The following is an 18,750-nucleotide window of genomic DNA, read 5'->3' on the forward strand; positions in this document are numbered from 1 at the left end:
CGGAAGCCAAACGTGTACAGACAAGAGAAGCCTGGAGGTGCTGCCAGCTCGGGGCTCCAGTGTCAGATCCCAGACACTGGGATCAGAAAGTACTCCTCTGTGCCCCAAGGGAGGGCATCCAGGCTCCCGGTGGGCAATAAAGTCCCCTTTTTCCATCTAGATGGGGACTTGGTGCGAAGCTTTCTATCCCTTTCCTTGTGGTGGGGGAAACATGGAACAAACACAGTGTCTTGTAAGTTTCTGAAGATAAAGGGAAAATCCATCTTACGAATGTCCTGTGTTCCCCAGGAGTGGCTGGAGAAACAGCCCCGCAGTTCCAAACACGCAGATGATTATAAACACCCACAGGAACACCCTGTCCACTACCATGGCCACGTATTTCCAGTCGTCCTCTACCTGAAAGACAAAAGTCAAGCAGCTGTAAAAAAAAATCAAAACCATGGGAGATAAGCTTTGTCTCATAAATAAGCTGCTTCCTTTTCACAGAAGATTTCCTGGCACTTTTAAAGCAAATATCCCCGTGATCCTGGTTAACCCGTGTCTCCTCTGTAGCACACAGAGAACTTCCGTTTGTCTGCAGAGGGTGGGTGCGTGCGCTCCATCAGTCCTGGGACAGCGGGCTGCAGAGTCAGCAGGCTTCTGTGGGCACACAGGACCTCTCCTGACTGCAGGCAGCACCCCAGAAAGAGCTGCTCGGAGAGCTCCACTTCTGCGTTGACTAGAAAAAAAATGCATAACCTAACACTTGAAAATTATGTTTTATTCAGTGGATTTTCTGAGGAATTCAAGCCCGGGAGGCAGCTTCCCAGATCGCTCTGAGGGACTGCCCTGAAGAGGTAAGGGAAAAAAAAGTCAGGGCATAGAGGAGGTTTTGCAACAAAGACCAGGTAGCCAGAACATCAAAAGATTAGTTGTAGAGCATTTTGTTGCATTTGACTGCAACAGTAATCCTTTGATGTTCTGACCACCTGGATTTTGTTGCAAAACCTCTTACATATCCTGGTTCCCCCCATCCAATCTCCTGAGGTAAACGATAATGGAAAAGAATACCCAAAAAATGTATATATGTGTATAACTGAGTCACTTTGCTAGGCAGCAGAAATTAGTACAACATTGTAAATCAACTATACTTCAATTTTAAAAACGTTTTTAAAAAAAGATTACTGTTAATTAAAGAAAACCAGACATCTCAAGTCAAGGAATTTAGCGCTTTTCTATGTATGGGAAGAGGCAAGAGTCTGGGTTCGCGGAAATCATTCCTTTGATATGCAACTTAGCTCTCTAGGGCCAGCATCCTTCTTTCCTCCACCCTGAATCCCCTCAGGGTGCACAGCTGGGGGTGACTGCAGTGGTTGATGGCTTGGCGGGTGCAACGTCCTTCGTTTATTGATAGGGCAGGAGGCATTTCTCATCCACTCTTGTCATGGACACCACGGGACAGTCTGACTCCTTGGCAAGCCTGGGAAATGGGTTTGAAGCGGGGGGTGTAGGATGTGCGATGTGATGGGCCCCCCCCCCATCAGGAATAGGTGACCCTCTAGAACTCGGGATCACGCTGGTCAGGGAGAGCTCGGTACATCTCTCATGTCCTTCCTGTTCCCGACCTCCAAGAGCCCTACCTGGTGGTGATCAAGTCAGCAGCAACTGTCCCCTAGTTTGACGAAGGTGTCACCACAGAGGGGCGTCCTAGGCTCACCTGGCCCTGATGTACCCCCTCCCCGACCTGTGTGACATGCAGCCCATGTCCGCCGCAGCACCAATGGGTGGACTTCAGGCCTGCAATGTCATTTCATTAGGAGATAAGGATGATGGCTACTGCCATCAGGTCAGACCCAGACCCCTGGCGGCAGGAGTTTTCAGAGACCCCCAGCTAGTCATCCTGATGGTATGGAAAATTGGCATAAAGTTCTTGAGCTCTCTCTCTCTGGAGGATGAGGAGGTCCGAGCTGCTATATTTAGACTCTGGGCTGCAGAAGCAGACTGTGTTGATGCTAAAAATAACCCTGAGGTTCATTGAATCAGCACCTGGATCCCCGTCAAGTGGAGTAAGTAGGATTGGAGCTGCCGGAGGCTCACGCCACCTTCCTCCCAGGCTCCCAGACTGTGACCAGCCCTGCAGGCTTTCCTCCTGCCCCTCAGCCGGCTTTTCCCTCTCCCACCCTTCCTTACGCAGGGGCTCTCAGTTTAATAAACCAAGGCTGCCCTGAGTGTTTATTTTAACCAGATTTTACTTGAGTTGACATTTCTGGAGGCAGAGATTTGCTCTGAGGCTACACCTTACCCCACCCCCTCCGCAGGGCGGTTCACCCATAACTGCATCATCACAGGGCTGGCTTTTAGGGTACCACTCCCTGACCGTCTTGCAAACAGAACTCACATTGAAGATCTGACATGTCTATGCAGGGCCCCCAGGCCTGCTGCGAGTGAACAGGCTAGAAGACCCATACATTTACCTCCTTTGTTTCATTTTGGTTCTTCATGTTTTCTGCTATGAACTGAACACTATCAATTACAGCTTCGACTTCAGGTGAGGGCTCCAAATTTTCAGTCGTCCATTGTAAAGGCTGATGACCTAACCGTCTCTTGCTGGTGGCGATCTCACTGGACTTACGACAGTGGCAGCATTCTTGAAAAAGTTTGGGCTCCCTGCAACGATCGAACTTGACTTTGGCTGGCCTACCAGAGAAGCCTTCGGGGTTTTTGTCATACCTTGTCCCCTTCCTCTTGTCCAGAGGCCTCCTCATCATCAGGATCTGGGGTAACAGCCGGAGGAAGACTGTCTTCACCCACGTGGGCATGGTATGTGTGGTCGGGGCGCGATAGTGGGTGTTCAACACAAACACCGTCACCACGATGGACAAGGTGATGAAGATCATGGTGAACAGCAGGTACTTGCCCACCAAGGGGATCACGAGAGACGTAGATGGGATGGTTTCTGTGATCACCAGCAAAAACACTGTCAGGGAAAGCAGAACTGAAATGCAAAGCGTCACTTTTTCACCACAGTCAGAAGGGAGGTAGAAAACCAACACAGTTAGAAATGAAACAAAGAGACAGGGGATGATCAGATTAATGGTGTAAAACATCGGCAACCTTCTAATGTAAAAAGAATAGGTTATGTCTGTGTATATCTCTTCACAACAGTTGTATTTTATGTCATGCTTGTAGCCAGAAGCATCGACAATTTCCCATTCACTGTCTTCCCAAAATTCATCCATGTCCACTTTAGAGCCAATGATTAGAAGATCAATTTCAGCTTTGTCATAGGTCCAGGAACCAAATTTCAGGGAACAATTTTGATGATCGAAAGGGAAAAAAGTGATATCCATAGGACAGGAGCTCTTAAAAATAGCTGGTGGAGTCCAGGTTATCATGCCATCATATTTAAGAAGAGCTTTTGTCTTGCCTTTGACTTGGAAGTTGCCGACAGCACTGCAAAGTAAACCAGACACCATTAGTAACACCCTCTGTGCTTTGGGTCAGTCTGTACCAAAGGCAACTTTGGAAAGAGACTGGCTGTCAGATGCCCATACTTGTTGTAGAGAACAATGTCAGGCTTCCAGATCTTCTCCGCAGGAACGCGAAGAGTCTCAATGCCATCGTATTCCACTGGGTCCCAGCGCAATTTATAATCATTCCACATCTAAAGGGAATAGAAGTCAGTTTTTAAAAATTCTTGACTTTCTTCCAATGTTAATTCTATGTTGGTTCAACAACTTTTTGAAAATTTTCTTATTTAAAGAGTTGGTTTCCTACCAAAAGTTGGACGATTAAATCCATGGGGAACAAGGTAGCTGAGCTGATTTGGGGTAAATATAGATATTAGATAAGTATCTATTGATTATTAATTAGCTAGCCAAGTTTACAGGCTCAGCTTCCATATTCCATGGACTATGTTCAATCTCTAGTAGCAATCCATTTCTAGTATTAAAAAGATAATTCAAGTGTATGATGATGGGTTTGTTACAAAATCTGCATAAAAGATTGAGACAGGAAGGAAGAACAAGATGGTATGACTGATAAAACCAGACGGTGGGAATCTAGCCCAGAGCAGGATCAAAGAGTGGTCAAGAATCTGGCTCTGGAGCTCGAGATTCAGACAAAAATAGGAGACTTGAGAGCAGAAACCACCGAAGCAGAGTCAGAGAGAACTCTGTCACTAAGTTCTGCAGCATGAAGCTTGCACCCAGCCAGCCGTCACCAGATTGAACTTTGGGCTTTGGAGCTAGTTAATATTTTACGCTCTATCATAAGCTGGAGATGCAAAGAGGGAATGCTAGTGGATTTTATCCATTTGACGTTGTTAAACTGACACACAAGTGTGACACAATTCCAAGAGAAGAATGTGTGACATAGACACGTACGTGACGTAGCCACAGATTGGTTTCCATGATCTGGTTTACTTCATCCTGGGAAGAAGAAACAATATTTTTTATCCTCAAATATACTTGCTAATAGAAGTGAATCTTAGAGCAAAAATTACAACTAAAAATAGCCAATCTGAGTTATTCATGCTAACGGAGGGAAAAAAAGCAGACTGAAAAGGATTTATAAAAGGCCAAAAATACAATATTTCCACACTGGTCCCAACCCTGTTGACTTTGAAATGTGGCTTTATGACTGTCTTTCAAATCTGATTGAAGTCCCACTTCTGTGAAGCCTTTCTGACCACTGCAGCCCATAAACATTTCTGATCCCATAAACATTTCTGATCCCATAAAAGGAAAGAAGGGAGAGAAGAGAGAGTGGGAGGGAGGGAGGGGAAGTCCTGCAGATGGCGATGGGTATCATTGCTTTTGCTATCTTCTTCCTCAGCTGTGCCCCAGCACCCTCTAGGTCCTGAGTCCTGAGCCCCACTGCCCCTCAAGGTGTCAGCCTCAGCTCACCATGGAGTTCTCCAGCTGGAACCTGCCACTCCCCAGAGCACTGCTCCCACACACACCACTGCCAATTGCTTCAATCATTCATTAACAAGTATTTATTGAGTACCTACTGTGCGCTCTATAAATGCTGGGGCTACAGAAGTAATCAGGATGGAAAATATCCCTACCTACATGTGCCTAAGCTATTAGCTGGGGAGACAGAAAATCCATAATACATACATGGTATAATGTAAGATAGTGACAAGTCCCATGCAAAAAAATAAAGAGGGATTGAGTGGTGTGTGTCTGCACACACATGCACACACGTCTCTTTTAGACAGGATGACCCGGGAAGGTTTGTCTGAGGAGGTGGTTTAAGCAGGTACCTAAATGACCTGCAAAGAGTCCTGGGTCGCTTGAATAAAAGTATTCCAGGAGGACATGCCAGATATAATGTGCTCCTAATCAGCTACCACCTCTCAGTGGAGCGGCTACTGAAGACACATCCAGAACCTTCAGCAGCCTCAGAGCGCAACACTTGGAGGCTATTGACGGTCACACAGTGGCCGGCGGTGGGTTCCCAAAACTTACCAACCTTGTTTCCCCAGACACATGAGCACCTTCGAGAGTAAACACCTCACACTGGCTGAGGAAGCTGTGGCCAGGGCTGGACACCAGCCCACTCTGGTTTGCTGCTCTGCAGTTCTCCATGCCCCCCAGAAAACGCTACCTGGAGAGCTCACCAGCTTCCTCCTTCAAAGGGATTTGTGTCAAGTCATGATAGGCCCCAGGGTTTTAAAAGGTCAACAAAAGGAGTTACATTCATGGTTTTCTATTGGTCAGGGCAAGCAAAGAAATGGACTATTACTTATCCGTGACTTTACAATTACCCAAGTCTAAGGACAGTGTCTTCTGCTCATACCTTGTGACCAGCAGATTCAAGCAGGGGCCATGTCAATAAATCCATTAGCTGTCAGTCAGGAATGGACTAGCTCTAGCAGTCCAGAAATGTCTTGGAGGCAACAGTCATAAGCGTCTTCCAACAACTGCTTCCTCTCTGTCCACTAATACACTGTTTAGAGAACTAGTGCACACTATGAACTAGAACGCTGTATTCTGAGGATTAAAATCAGTGGCAACATCATCCCGATAGTATTCCTGCCTCTCCATCTATGCTTCCGCAGCCTGGTGAACCTCCATGTGGTGTGGACCTGCTTCATGGTGGATGGACACCCTCAGAGGTGTCAGCCAAGTTTATGGGTCAGGACCGGGTCTGGAAAGTCGCATTCTCCATCCAATGCCAGACTGCACCTATGGTCATGGGAACTGCTGTCAGACAGCCCAGCTGAAGGAGACCAGAGACCCACAGGACAACCCCACGTTCCTGGGACCATCACCCTGCGTCTCCTTCTTGGGAAAATAAAGTAGTTGACACCTGGTTCAATTAAAGGATTGGAGTTACAATTTCAAATGGACTAGATTCTGAGGCAGAAGCAACAGACTCAGAGACTGAGATCAGAAAGGCCAGGTGGGCTACATTTTGAAAGCCTTCATGTTTGTCATGTCAGATATGCCAGGCCATCGAAAACACTGGGCAGGGGCTTTGTCCTGGCCCCATGAGGGGGACGGTGGAAATACACTTACTCTGAAGATCATCCACTCATTAGACTTTGTGGCCAAGTTCATTCTATGCAGCAGCAAACACCCTTCCATGTAGAGCTCTCTGGTGCTCTAAGGCCAAGCCTGAGGCCCAAACAGCAGCAGACGGCCTGCAGTCTTCCAGAAGGGAGTTTGTAATTGTGCATCTGGGCTGTACTGCATCACAGTCACTCCCAGACCTCACCATGGCTCAGTGACAACAATGAATATGGCCCATAGGGACTTCTGGTGCCCCACATGAGGACAAGTAGACTCTAATACACCAACAAGAATTGCTATATTAACACTGGACAAAGCAGATGCAGAGGGAAAAAATTACTAAAGACAAAGAGGGACATTACATAATGAAAGAAGGATCAATCCACCAGGAAGACACAATGATCCTGACCATATATGCACCAAACAGCAGAGTCTCAAATTATATGGAACAAAAACTGATAGAGCTGAAAGAAAAAACAGACAAATCCCCAATTACAGTTAGAGACTTCAATATCCCCCTCTCAGCTACCAATAGAACTCAGTAAACTCGACAGAATCAGCAAAAATAGGGAAAATCTGAACAACATAACCAATCAGCAGAATTTAATTGACATATACAGATACTCCACTCAAAAACACCAGAATACACATTTTTTCAAGCATGCATATAATATTAACCAACGCAGAGCATATCCTTATCATAGGCTATAAAACAAACCTCAACAAATTTAAAAGAATTGGAATCATAGTGTGTTTCTGAGCATAATGGAATCAAACTAGAAATCAATAACCAAAAGACAACAGGAAAATCTCTAAACCCATGGAAATTGAACTTCTAAATAATCCATGGGTCAAAGAGAATGCCTCAAAGGAAATTCTTTAAAATGCATAGAGCTGAATGGGAACAAAAATACAATATATCAAAATATGAGGGACATAGCTAGTAAAAGTGCTAAGAAGAAAATTTATAGCTAAATGCTTACGTTAGAAATGAGAAAAAGTCTCAAGTCAATAACACAAGTTTCTACTTCAAGAAATTAGAAAAACAAGCACAAAATAAACCCAAAGCAAGTACAAGGAAGGAAAAATAAAGATAAAACAGAAATCAATAAAGTTGAAAAGGAAAACAATAAAGAATATCAATGAAACAAAAAGCTGATTCTTTGGGGGGAAAACAACAAAATTGATAAACCTTTATCAAGACTGACAAAAATAAAAAGAGAGAAGACACAAACCACCAATATCAGGAATGAAACAGGAGCTATCATTACAGATCCTATAGCCATTAAAAAGTTAGATAATACCATGAGCAACTTTAATTTTATCATAAATTTGTCAATTTAAAAGAAATGGGCCCATTCCTCAAAACCCACAAACTAACTAACAAGGACCTACTGTATAGCACAGGGAAATATACTTAATATTTTGTAATAAACAATAAGGGAAAAGAATCTGAAAAGTGATATAAATAGACAGTCTGAATACCCTATAGCCATTTAAGAATTGAGTTTATAATTAAAAAGCTCCTGGAAAAGAAATCTCCAGGCCCAGTAGGTTTCCCTGAAGAATTCTACCAAATATGTAAAGAAAAATCAATACCAACTTTCCACAATCTCTTCCAGAAAATAGAAGAGGAGGAAACAACTCCAAATCCTTTATGTGAAGCTAATATTATCCTGACACAAGCCCAAACGAAGACATTGCAAAAAAAGAAAATGACAGATCAATATCTTTCATGAACTTAGATGCAAAAATCATTAACAAAATATTAGCAAACTGAATCCAATAATGTATAAAAAGTTATACACCATGACTAAGTGGGATGCAAGGCTGGTTCAACATTCAAAACTTAATCAATGTAATTTACCATATCAACAAACTAAAGAAGAAAAACCATGTGATCATATCAATTGATGGAGAAAAAGGTTTTTTTTTTGTTATTGTTGTTGTTGTTGTTTTTGGCAGTACGCAGGCCTCTCACTGTTGTGGCCTCTCCCGTCGCGGAGCACAGGCTCCGGACGCCCAGGCCCAGCAGCCATGGCTCACAGGCCCAGCTGCTCCGCGGCATATGGGATCCTCCCAGACCGGGGCACGAACCTGTTTTCTCCTGCATCGGCAGGCGGACTCTCAACCACTGCGCCACCAGGGAAGCCCGAGAAAAGGTTTTTGACAAAACTCAACATCAATTCATGATTAAAAACTCTGTGAAACTAGGAATAAAGGGAAATTTCCTCAACTTGATAAGAGCATCTACAAAACAGCTACACCTAACTTTATACCAAATGGTGAAAGACTGAATGTTTTTTCCTTAAGACGGGGAACAGGACAAGGATGTCTATTGTCACCACTCTTATTCAGCATAGTACTGGAAGTTCTAGCCACTGAAATGAAGCAAGAAAAAGGGGGGAAAGGCACAGACTGGAAAGGAAGAAATAAAACTATCTCTATTTGCAGATTATAAGGTTGCCTACAAAGAAAATTCCATGGAATCTATAAAAATGCTGAAACTAATTGAGTTCAGCAAGATCTTAGGATACAAGATCAATATACAAAAGTCTTAAAATTCTATATACTAACAATGAGCATGGAGAAACCAAAATTAAAAGCATAATAGGGCTTCCCTGGTGGCGCAGTGGTTGAGAATCTGCCTGCTAATGCAGGGGACACGGGTTCGAGCCCTGGTCTGAGAAGATCCCACATGCTGCGGAGCAACTAGGCCCGTGAGCCACAACTACTGAGCCTGCGCGTCTGGATCCTGTGCTCCGCAACAAGAGAGGCCGCGATAGTGAGAGGTCCGCGCACCGCGATGAAGAGTGGCCCCCGCTTGCCACAACTAGAGAAAGCCCTCGCACAGAAACGAAGACCCAACACAGCCAAAAATAAATAAATTAACAAATGTGGGGTTTAAAAAAAAAAAGCATAATACTATTTTCAGTCACTCCCAGATAAAACAAAATACTTACATATACATGTAACAGTACATGTATGGGATCTGTGTACTGAAAATTACAAAATCCTGAAGGAAGAAGAGCTAAATAAATGGAGAAACATCCCGCATTCATGGACTGGAAGACTCAACAGAGTAAAGATGTCACTTCTCCCCAAACTGATCTGCAGGTTTAATGCAGTTCCTATCAAAATCAGGGCAATGCTTTTTGTGGACATAGGCAGCTTATTCTAGGCATAGGCCACAGAAGAGCTAAGACAATCTTGACAAAGAAGAACAAAGTGGCAGGAATCACTCTAGCCAATATTAAGTCTTACTCTACAGCTACAGTCATCAAGATAGTGCAGTGTTGGTGGAGGGATAGTCACACTGATCAATGAAACAGAATAGAGGACCTAGAAATAGACCCACACAAATATGTTCAACTGATTTTTCACAAAGGTGCAAAACCTTTCTGGCGCAGTGGTTGAGAATCTGCCTGTTAATGCAGGGTACACGGGTTCGAGCCCTGGTCTGAGAATGTTCAGTGGGGAAAGGATTGCCTTTTCGACAAATAGTGCTGGAGCAATTGGACACCCACAGGTCTAAAAAACAAAATCTAGGTCTCATATCTTATATAAAAATTAACTCAAAATGGATCATAGTCTTAAACATAAGACATAAATAAAACTTTTAGAAAAACATAGGAGAAAACCTATAGGATCTGGGATAAGGCAAAGAATTACTAGGCTTGATGCCAAAAGCATGACATATAAAAGGAAAAATTGATAAATTGGACCACATCAAAATTTAAAACTTCATGTGAAAGCCCATGTGAAGAGGAAGAAAAGATAAGCTACAAACTGGGCTAAAATGTTTGCAAACCACAAAACTGGCAAAGCACTTGCATCTAGAATATAGCCAGAACTCTCAACACTAAATAGTAAAAACAAACAATCCAACTGGAAAATGGGCTTAAGGACATGAGCAAACATTTCACCTTAGAAGATATGCAGATTGCAGATAAGCACATGAAAAGAGGTTTTATATCATCAATCATTAGGGAAACGCAAATTAAAACCACAATGAGATATCGTTTCATACCTGATATAACTCAAATAAAAAACAGTGACAATACCGAATACTGGCAAAGCTGTAGATAAACTGGATCCCTCACATATTGCTGGTAGGAATGTAAAAGGGTACAGCCATTCTGGAAAGCATTTTGGCAGTTTCTTTTAAAACTAACACACAACTACCACACGACCCAGGAATTGCACCCCTGGGCATTTATCCCAGAGAAATAACGATTAATGTTCACCCAAAAACCTGCACGCAAATGTTCATAGCAGCTTTATTTGTAAAAGACCAAAACTGGAATCAGCCCAAATGTTCTTCAACCAATGAAAGGTCAGTCAAAGTGTTCTCCATCAATACCATGGAATACTACTCACAGTAAGAAGAAATGACTCACCAAACTTATTGTGGCAACCACTGCATGATGTATGTAAGTCAAACCACTATTCTGCACACCTTACTTATACAGTGTTGTATGTCAAGTGTATCTCAATAAAACTAGAAGAAAAAAAAGAAGAAATGAACTATTGATACAAGCAACAACTTGGATGAATCTCTAAAGAATTATGCTGAGTGGAAAAGCCAGTCCACAAGGTTACATACTGTGTGATTCCATTTATGTATAGTTTTCCTGAAACGACAAAATTTTAGAAAAGAAAGATACAGTAGTTGCTGCCATTGGTCAAAGAAAGTATACAAGGGCTCTATTATTTCTTACTGCAAGTGAATCTATGATTATTTCAATAAATAAAATTTCAGTTAAAAAACTACATTTCTCAAGACTCTCTTGGAGCTAGGGGTGGTCAATGAGCTAGGAAGCAGAAGCTGTCAGTAGGACTTCTAATAAAACTCCTTAAGGAAGTCACAGATGTCTGGTATGTGCCCCTTTCTCTCTTGCTCCTGCTTCTTGCCAAGAATGTGAATATGATGAGTGAAAATCAGCAGTTATCCTGGACCACAAGGCAACACTGAGGGAAGAAATCACGTGCTAAGGATGGTGACATAGAAAGATAGAAGGAACCTTGGTCCCTGTCACAGTTTATGCTTTTAGCATCATAGCTCATGTGATTAACATCCTTAGGAGTTGTGCAGTGCACAACCTGGGCAACCAAACACCATGATGCAACCACTACCACGAAGCCACCTGGTATTAACCTGGGCTGTTAACCTTTAGATTTCTATTACATAAGAAAGAAATAAACTTGTTTTATGTAAGCTGAGAGAGCATGTGTGTGTTTTTCAATCTCTGATAGCAGCCAGATGCAAATACCAAAATCTGTATTTAGCAATCCTCCACCCACCATCTTCAGAACAATGTCCTGAAAGGGTGTATAGATCATGGATTTGAAGTGATGCTGTATCACAAACTTTAGGGGTCACTCAGTCCAGTTCTCCATTCATAACAGCCCAATTCATACCAAGTGTGGCTTCCAGCCTGGTAGGAGACCAGTAACCAGTGCTAAGCTATTTGAGGGGAGAGGGGAGGTGGGATTAGAATAGGTACTAAATAAATGTTTATTAAAGGAATTAGTGGGCCCATCTAAGTGAGATAAAACATCTGGCTTACTTTTTTTAAAACCAGTATTTATCAGCATATACACACTTCCAGCTTGGGCCAGAAGCTAGAGGATCAGGTAAGGGTCAGCCCAGTCCACTGGGAAGCACGGACCAGAGAAACATGGTGAGCCCGGACTTCATATCCATAACTGAGGTCTTCCCCCAAGTGCACCTGGAGCCACCACTGTTTCTCCAGACAAAGCTGAGAGGAAGGAGGCACCCCCTGCCACCGTCCAGGGTCTGGGCTGCTCCCTCGGTCTGTGCACCATTGTCTCAGAGATGCTTGGGACGTCCCTTACCCCTTTCGTCCTGAGCCTGCCTATTCCTGGAATTTGGTCCGAGTCCAGTGCCTCAGGTCAGCCTGCGCCCTGCCATGCCTTGGAGCCCAGAACCCTGTCCTCTGTTAGGGTATCAGGTCCCACACCTCCTCTCTCAGCAACTAGGGTGTGAAGATTATTCAAAAGAAAGAACTCTAGTCTTCCTTGCCCCTTAAACAGGGTAGCAATAAATTAAACTAAGACCTCCAAATTCCCATCAGTTTTTCAGGGCTGGATGGAACCCTATGTGAAACAAGGTGAATTCTCTCTTTCTTCTATAACAAAGGAGACTTAAAGCAATTCTTCTTATACGGAGTCGAAAGAGCATGAGCTTTGGGGTTGAACAGTGCTGATTGAACCCCAGTGCCACCATCTGTAACTGTATGACGTGGGGAAAGTTTCTTATCTGAGATTTCCTCTCCCCAGCTGTAAAATGCAGATGACAGCCACTAAGTGTGGACACTGGTGCATAATAGGTGCACAATGAAGTTAGCTCCCTTTGTATTCCCCCTTCAAATGCCCCTTCGCTTCTTTGTTTCATAAGCTGGTTCTGAGAGCATTTCCAGAAAAACATCGCCTTAAGGAGAATAATGACAGCAACCCTGGGACGAGTGGATGCCTCCCAACGGGCTGGCTTTGAAGGGCAGCACTCTGTAGATTTTTGTCTGTTTGTGTTCAAAAATCCCTTTATTTACCCAGTGCAGTGAGTGGGAATTGCTTGGACCCTTCAGAGTTGGGGCCTCCGAGGCCTCGTGGTGCCCACCCTGCACTTACCACGTCGGCCAGCTGCGTGATGGCCACTTCAAAATGCACAGTGACTGGGTCAGAAACGTTTTCCACGGGCCTGATGAACTGGTTATAATGAGCAAACAGTTTGTGAAAGAGCCTCTCCTCGGACGCACAGCCTGCACATCCTGCGGCACCATACAGAGAGAGGGGTTAGAGAAGCAGAAAGGGTGCTGGCTGGTGGGGAGGTTCCAGGGGCTTCCATCCGGGAAGGCAGGTGCAGGACACCAGCTTCCCCCAGCACCGCTGCACCTGCCCCTCCTGGCCATGCTACTCCCCTTCACCACCGAGATGAAAAGAGTAATACCGGCATCTCAGGACTAGTGCGCTAGCAAACAAACTGATGTTGGTAAGAGCACTTCTAAAGTCTATGGTAGCACAGTGTAAAGGGATAGATAGACACAGGCTTGAGATGTTCAGTTATGGCACTGAACAGAACTCACCGTCTTACTGATCCGGTAATTAAAGAGAAGTCCTGCCCTTTCTTGTCAAAATACTGATCTGACTGGTCTCTGTTTCTACAGCCAGCAGGGTGTGTAGCTGGGGAACCTTCTTCAATCAAACTTAAATAACTAGTAATTTCATTAAGGTCTTAAGCCCTCCTCCTTTTTAAAATCAACTTTGAATTTCAATTCTTGGAGGTGTGTGAGAGTGCAAAGTTTTTAAGGAAAATTTACTTAAAATATTTTTTATAGAATCCCCAAAGTTCTTAAACAATAGCACTTTCAGTCATTAACTTTAGACAATAATGTAACGCATGTCTCTTTGTATTTTCCCAAGAATGCACTAAATGTAGGTTACTTGCTTTCGTTTGACATAATTCATCTCATTAAGGTCCCCTCTATGTTTTTCGTTATAGAATTCAAATTTGATACCTGAAATACTATTCTATAAATTTCCCAAAGGGATTCCCAAAAAATTTAAGGGGCTGAACAACTCATTAGGCAAAAACAAAGGAAAAGATAGCTGTTATATTACTAAATAAAAAGTGTTGTTTGACAGATGCATTTGGAAACACTGAGATTTCAGCAGGAAAGAGCAATTTTAGATGTAAAACATCATTGTCTGCCATCATAATTAATAAAGATAGAAATATTTCTACATAAAACAGATAATTAAAAAATCCTCCTGTTACCCATTTTCCTCCTTTGAGGTTTTTCTTTTCCTTTGAGACATTTCAGATAAACCCTCCTTGAGTCTTGACAAGCAAGTCCCTGCAAAGCCGACAGCACATGGAAATGTGGCTTTGTGGACATGGACAGAGCAGCAGCTGTCCGTTTCTAAGCCTTAACTTGAAAATGAATGATCTTACTCTTAGGACACATTTCCCAAAATGAAGATGATTACCTACAAAATGGAAGGGTTCATAGACTGAGGAATAGTATCAGCTAATAAACCACAGTTTTGAAAAAATATTAAATACAGGTAAAGAAGTTGAATACATCCATAGTGGAGGTGGACAGAAAACTGTACCATTGTTATTTTTGCCTATTTTTCATTGGGAAAATAAAATAAAACATGGTTTACAATGTTTCCTTGTCCTCCCCATCCCATCCCCCCGAAATCTCATTTTACATGTTAAGCCAACCAACTAAAAACGAATAGATTAATTAGCAGTTATAAGAGGAGTAATTCCTGTGCAGACACTCTACATATTTATCCATAGCATATCTCATCTCTGCTCAGTCAAGCACAACTAGAAAAGGAGGAAAATAAAACTAGGAAATACATGTAGCTAAAAAGGGAATATGAGAACAAGCAGAAATAAAACCTACCTCTGAAGCAAAGTGTGAATACATACCACCAGAGACACAGCCCAAAGTGAAGGAATCCCTGTCCCTCGTGGGGCAGCATGTTTAAAACACGCTCTGATTTCTTTTTCTAGTCAAAGGATTGTGGAAAACAAAGAGCTATCAGGCAGCCACTCACACCGGACCTTTAAATCACCAGAGTCCCCTGCAGTCCAAGTGTCTTCTGTGAAATGAAAACCTTCACAAACATAACATGGTCGTTCCCAATATCAGAGACTGAGGCCAACCAAAAGGGCAAATAAAAAGGACTCAATCTGATGTCAGATGAGTCAGCCCATTTCCTGACACCCTACATCTCTTCTCATGCAGGAACGAGAGAAGCAGGACGGGGGTGTTGGGCAGACAGCACCGGGAGGGGACAGAAAACTGTGATGTGCTTAGTGTATCTTTGTAGTGCATCTTTTCCCAGCCCCGGTCCCGAGGGGAACAAACACACGTCTCCTGAGCTCCAGCTGTAGGTAAAGCACCTGCCAGGTCCCGACCAGTGTATTCTGATTCACTGAGATCTCTAGCTCATCAGGGCTTAACCTTGTTACCAGAAAACATGGTAGAATAGGAGTCCTGGTAAAGTGTGCCTCACAGAGAACAGGATTGATTTGGTTTTGTCTGACTTCTAATGCCTCGTCCTTCTGAGTTTAGGAATCACCCTCCAGGACTAGAGATTAGCCGTCTGAGAATGAGAAGAATAAATACTGAACACAGGTTGCTCTCTAGACGGTCCTATGTTTATTTATACATCCTTGTCACCAACTGGTTTTCTTATCATTTGTTTCTTTCCTCTATAAGTTTAGTGTCAGTAACATTCTGATGAGTTAGGCCTTCTGGTCAGATTTTGGTGTTGGTTAAAGGGGAGTTAGCAACAAAATGAAAAGGCAACCTACAGAATGGGGGGAAATATTTGCAAACCATGTATCTGGAAAGGGGTTTATATCCAAAATATGTAAGGAACTCATAAAACTCAAAAGCAAATAAATACATCCCAGTTGAAAAATAGGACCTGCACAGACATTTTTCCAAAGACACAGACGGCCAATGGGTATACGCAAAGGGGCTCAGCACCACTGATCATCAGGGAAATGCAGATCAAACCACAATGAGCTATCACCTCACACCTATTAATGTGGTATTATAAGAAGACAAGAGGTAATAAGTGTTGGTGAGGACGTGGAAAAAAGGGAACCCTTGTGCATTGTTTGGAATGTAAATTGCTGCAGCCACTATGGAGAACAGCATAAAGGTTCCTCAAAAAATTAAAAAATAGAACGACCATATGATCTAACAATCTCACTTCTGGGAATATATCCAAAGGAAATGAAATCAAGTTCTCAGAGAGATATCTGAATTCCTACATTCATTGCAGCATTACTCACACGGTATGGAAACAACCTGGTGTCCATCGATGGACAAATGAATAAAGAAGCTGTAATATACACATACATGTATGTGATGGAGTATTAGTCAGCCGTGAGAAAGAAGGAAATCCTGCCACCTGCGACAACACGGATGAACCTGGAAGACATTATGCTGAGTGAAATAAGCCAGAGAAAGACAAATACTGTATGATCTCACTTTTGTGTGGGATCTAAAAAGGTCAAACTCATAGAAGCAGAGCGCAGAACGGTAGTTGCGAGGAGCTGGGGTGCGGGTAACGGGAAGATGTCGGTTGAAGGGTACAAACTTACAGTCACCAGGTGAACAAGTTCTGGTGATCTAACGTACAGTACGGTAGTGACTACAGTTATCGTATTCTTGACATTTGCTACGAAAATAGACCTCAAGTGTTCTCACCGCCTCTCCACCACACACACACACGCGGTAACTGAGCGACGATGTGTTGGGCTGATTGTGGTGAGCATTTCGCAATGTAACATATGTTAAATCATCACACTGTATGCCTTAGATATACACGCTTTTTATTCATCAACTATACTTCAATAAAGCTGGGGGAAAGGAGTCAAAGCCTAAGATGGTCTCTCAGGGACCTCCTATCAAAACATTTCATGACATCATCACAGAAACTGTACACTTGGCAATTGTGCAGACTTCAGACTAACAGTTTCCCTCAAAATTCTATTGGCCTCATATCTCTTGTGGGAACGAAAAAGGAACGATCATTTATTTAGCACCAAACTTAGACCGGGCATTGGGCTGGGTGCCTCAGATATGTCACTTTAAGATGTTACTCAAATTCTCCTCTTAGCAGATGGGCTTTTTGTCCTTTGCTGAAGTGTCCTGTGGAGTTTGCAGAGAGAAGGCGTCAGGACAACACTTTATCATTATGGATAAAAAGCCACCTTACATCCCCAAATGAGGCAGTGCCTCCCTAGTTTTTAGGGTAAAACCCAAATCAGGCTGGCTGTTTTCACAGCTCCAACACTTTCTAGTGCCCAGACTTTGATTGGTTTGTTCTTCACACTTTCTAATGGATACAGTCTTTCAGGAAAACTGTGGTCTCAGGTCTTTTGTTTTATCCAACCATCCCTCTCTGTGGCCATCACCTGTCAGCATAAAGAACCCCTGTAGAGGAGGGATTCTCTGGGACGGTCCCCCTTTCCTCCAGGAACCTGCAGGCATCTGTCCTTGTTGCCAAGGTGCAGAGTGGGGAAGGGGTGTCACAGAGGAACCTCACCAGAGGGGAAGGAGGCAGAGGAAAGAATGTGGACTTTGGAGTCAGACCCGGATTTGGACCCTGGCCCTGATGCTCACTTGGCGGATGCCGAGCAAGTTACTGAAGCTCCCTCAGCCCTGTCCTCATCAGAGAAATGTGATTAAGTTTGGTAACATAAATCGTTTAATCTCTCCCTACCCAATTTTTCATGGAATTTTCACTCCCTCTCTGACCAGTACAAATAGGTAACACAACTAAGTCACTTTCAGGCCTGAATATACTTTAAATATATATTTTAAAATATTTAAAAAATATATTCAGGAAGAATATATTTTAACAGCTTGTAAAGAAAATACATTCTCTCATTCAAAGAAAACATTTAAACTATCCCCTCATCATCAGAAAAATGCTTGAGTTTTGTCACTGAATTATGGGTTTATAGCCTGCTTCAAACCGCTTTTGAAAATTGCAGAGAAAGAGGTTAAAACCAAATATACAGGAAAAAAAAAATAAGCACACTTCCAAAGAAAATAATTTTTTTTAATTCAAGTAACAAAAGATTTAAAGACAATTTGTCTCTCCCTGCGTTTGCTGGATACCATTTCACATTCACGTTCTATAAGCAGTTTTGTTTTGTTTTTTACATCTTTATTGGAGTATAATTGCTTTACAATGGTGTGTTAGTTTTTGCTTTATAACAAAGTGAATCGGTTATACATATACATATGTTCCCATATCTCTTCCCTCTTGCGTCTCCCTGCCTCCCACCCTCCCTATCCCACCCCTCTAGGTGGTCACAAAGCACCGAGCTGATATCCCTGTGCTATGCGGCTGCTTCCCACTAGCTATCTACCTTACGTTTGGTAGTGTATATATGTCCATACCTCTCTCTCACTTTGTCACAGCTTACCCTTCCCCCTCCCCATATCCTCAAGTCCATTCTCTAGTAGGTCTGTGTCTTTATTCCTGTCTTGTTTAGCCTTGTTGAACCAGTTTTGAGTGCTGATCACGGTTTATGGAGGTGGAAAGGCTGCCGGGAAGTGAGAGGTTAATTGACACGGGACAGGACGAGCTGGCCGGCGTTCTTCCTTCCTCGCATAACCTGCACCCTCTCACTCCCTTATTCCTCTCAGCCAGTTCCAAAAGGAAAAAGGAAGAAGCCATGGAT

At 43.1% G+C, this 18,750-nt stretch overlaps 1 protein-coding gene across 2 annotated transcripts; it reads right to left on the reverse strand.

The window, feature by feature from the left end:
• Positions 1–264: 264 nt before the first annotated feature.
• On the reverse strand, positions 265–15,017 carry CHRNA6 (cholinergic receptor nicotinic alpha 6 subunit). Of its 2 annotated transcripts, XM_032618495.1 has the most exons (6): positions 14,939–15,017; positions 13,152–13,291; positions 4,365–4,409; positions 3,534–3,643; positions 2,454–3,432; positions 265–396 (listed from the first exon to the last, which is right to left on the reverse strand). In XM_032618495.1, exons 1-6 carry the CDS (start codon positions 15,015–15,017, stop codon positions 265–267), a joined length of 1,485 nt encoding a protein of 494 aa, XP_032474386.1. The 2 variants fall into 2 exon arrangements, with proteins under 2 accessions (XP_032474386.1, XP_032474387.1); XM_032618496.1 differs by lacking the exon at positions 4,365–4,409.
• Between the last annotated feature and the right edge of the window lie 3,733 nt (positions 15,018–18,750).

The sequence above is a fragment of the Phocoena sinus genome, chromosome 21 (genome assembly GCF_008692025.1).
Source record: "Phocoena sinus isolate mPhoSin1 chromosome 21, mPhoSin1.pri, whole genome shotgun sequence".
Lineage (NCBI taxonomy): Eukaryota > Metazoa > Chordata > Mammalia > Artiodactyla > Phocoenidae > Phocoena > Phocoena sinus.

Bases quoted from the DNA above. Each gene is read 5' to 3' on its own strand.
- CHRNA6 (XM_032618495.1), bottom strand. From the start codon at position 15,017: ATGCTGCCCCACGAGGGACAGGGATTCCTTCACTTTGGGCTGTGTCTC. The intron at 4,410-13,151 runs GTAAGTGCAGGG...TCTTCTTCCCAG, and splicing joins TCACGCAGCTGGCCGACGTG to GATGAAGTAAACCAGATCAT. The intron at 3,644-4,364 runs GTACGTGTCTAT...TATTCCCTTTAG, and splicing joins CCAATCTGTGGCTACGTCAC to ATGTGGAATGATTATAAATT.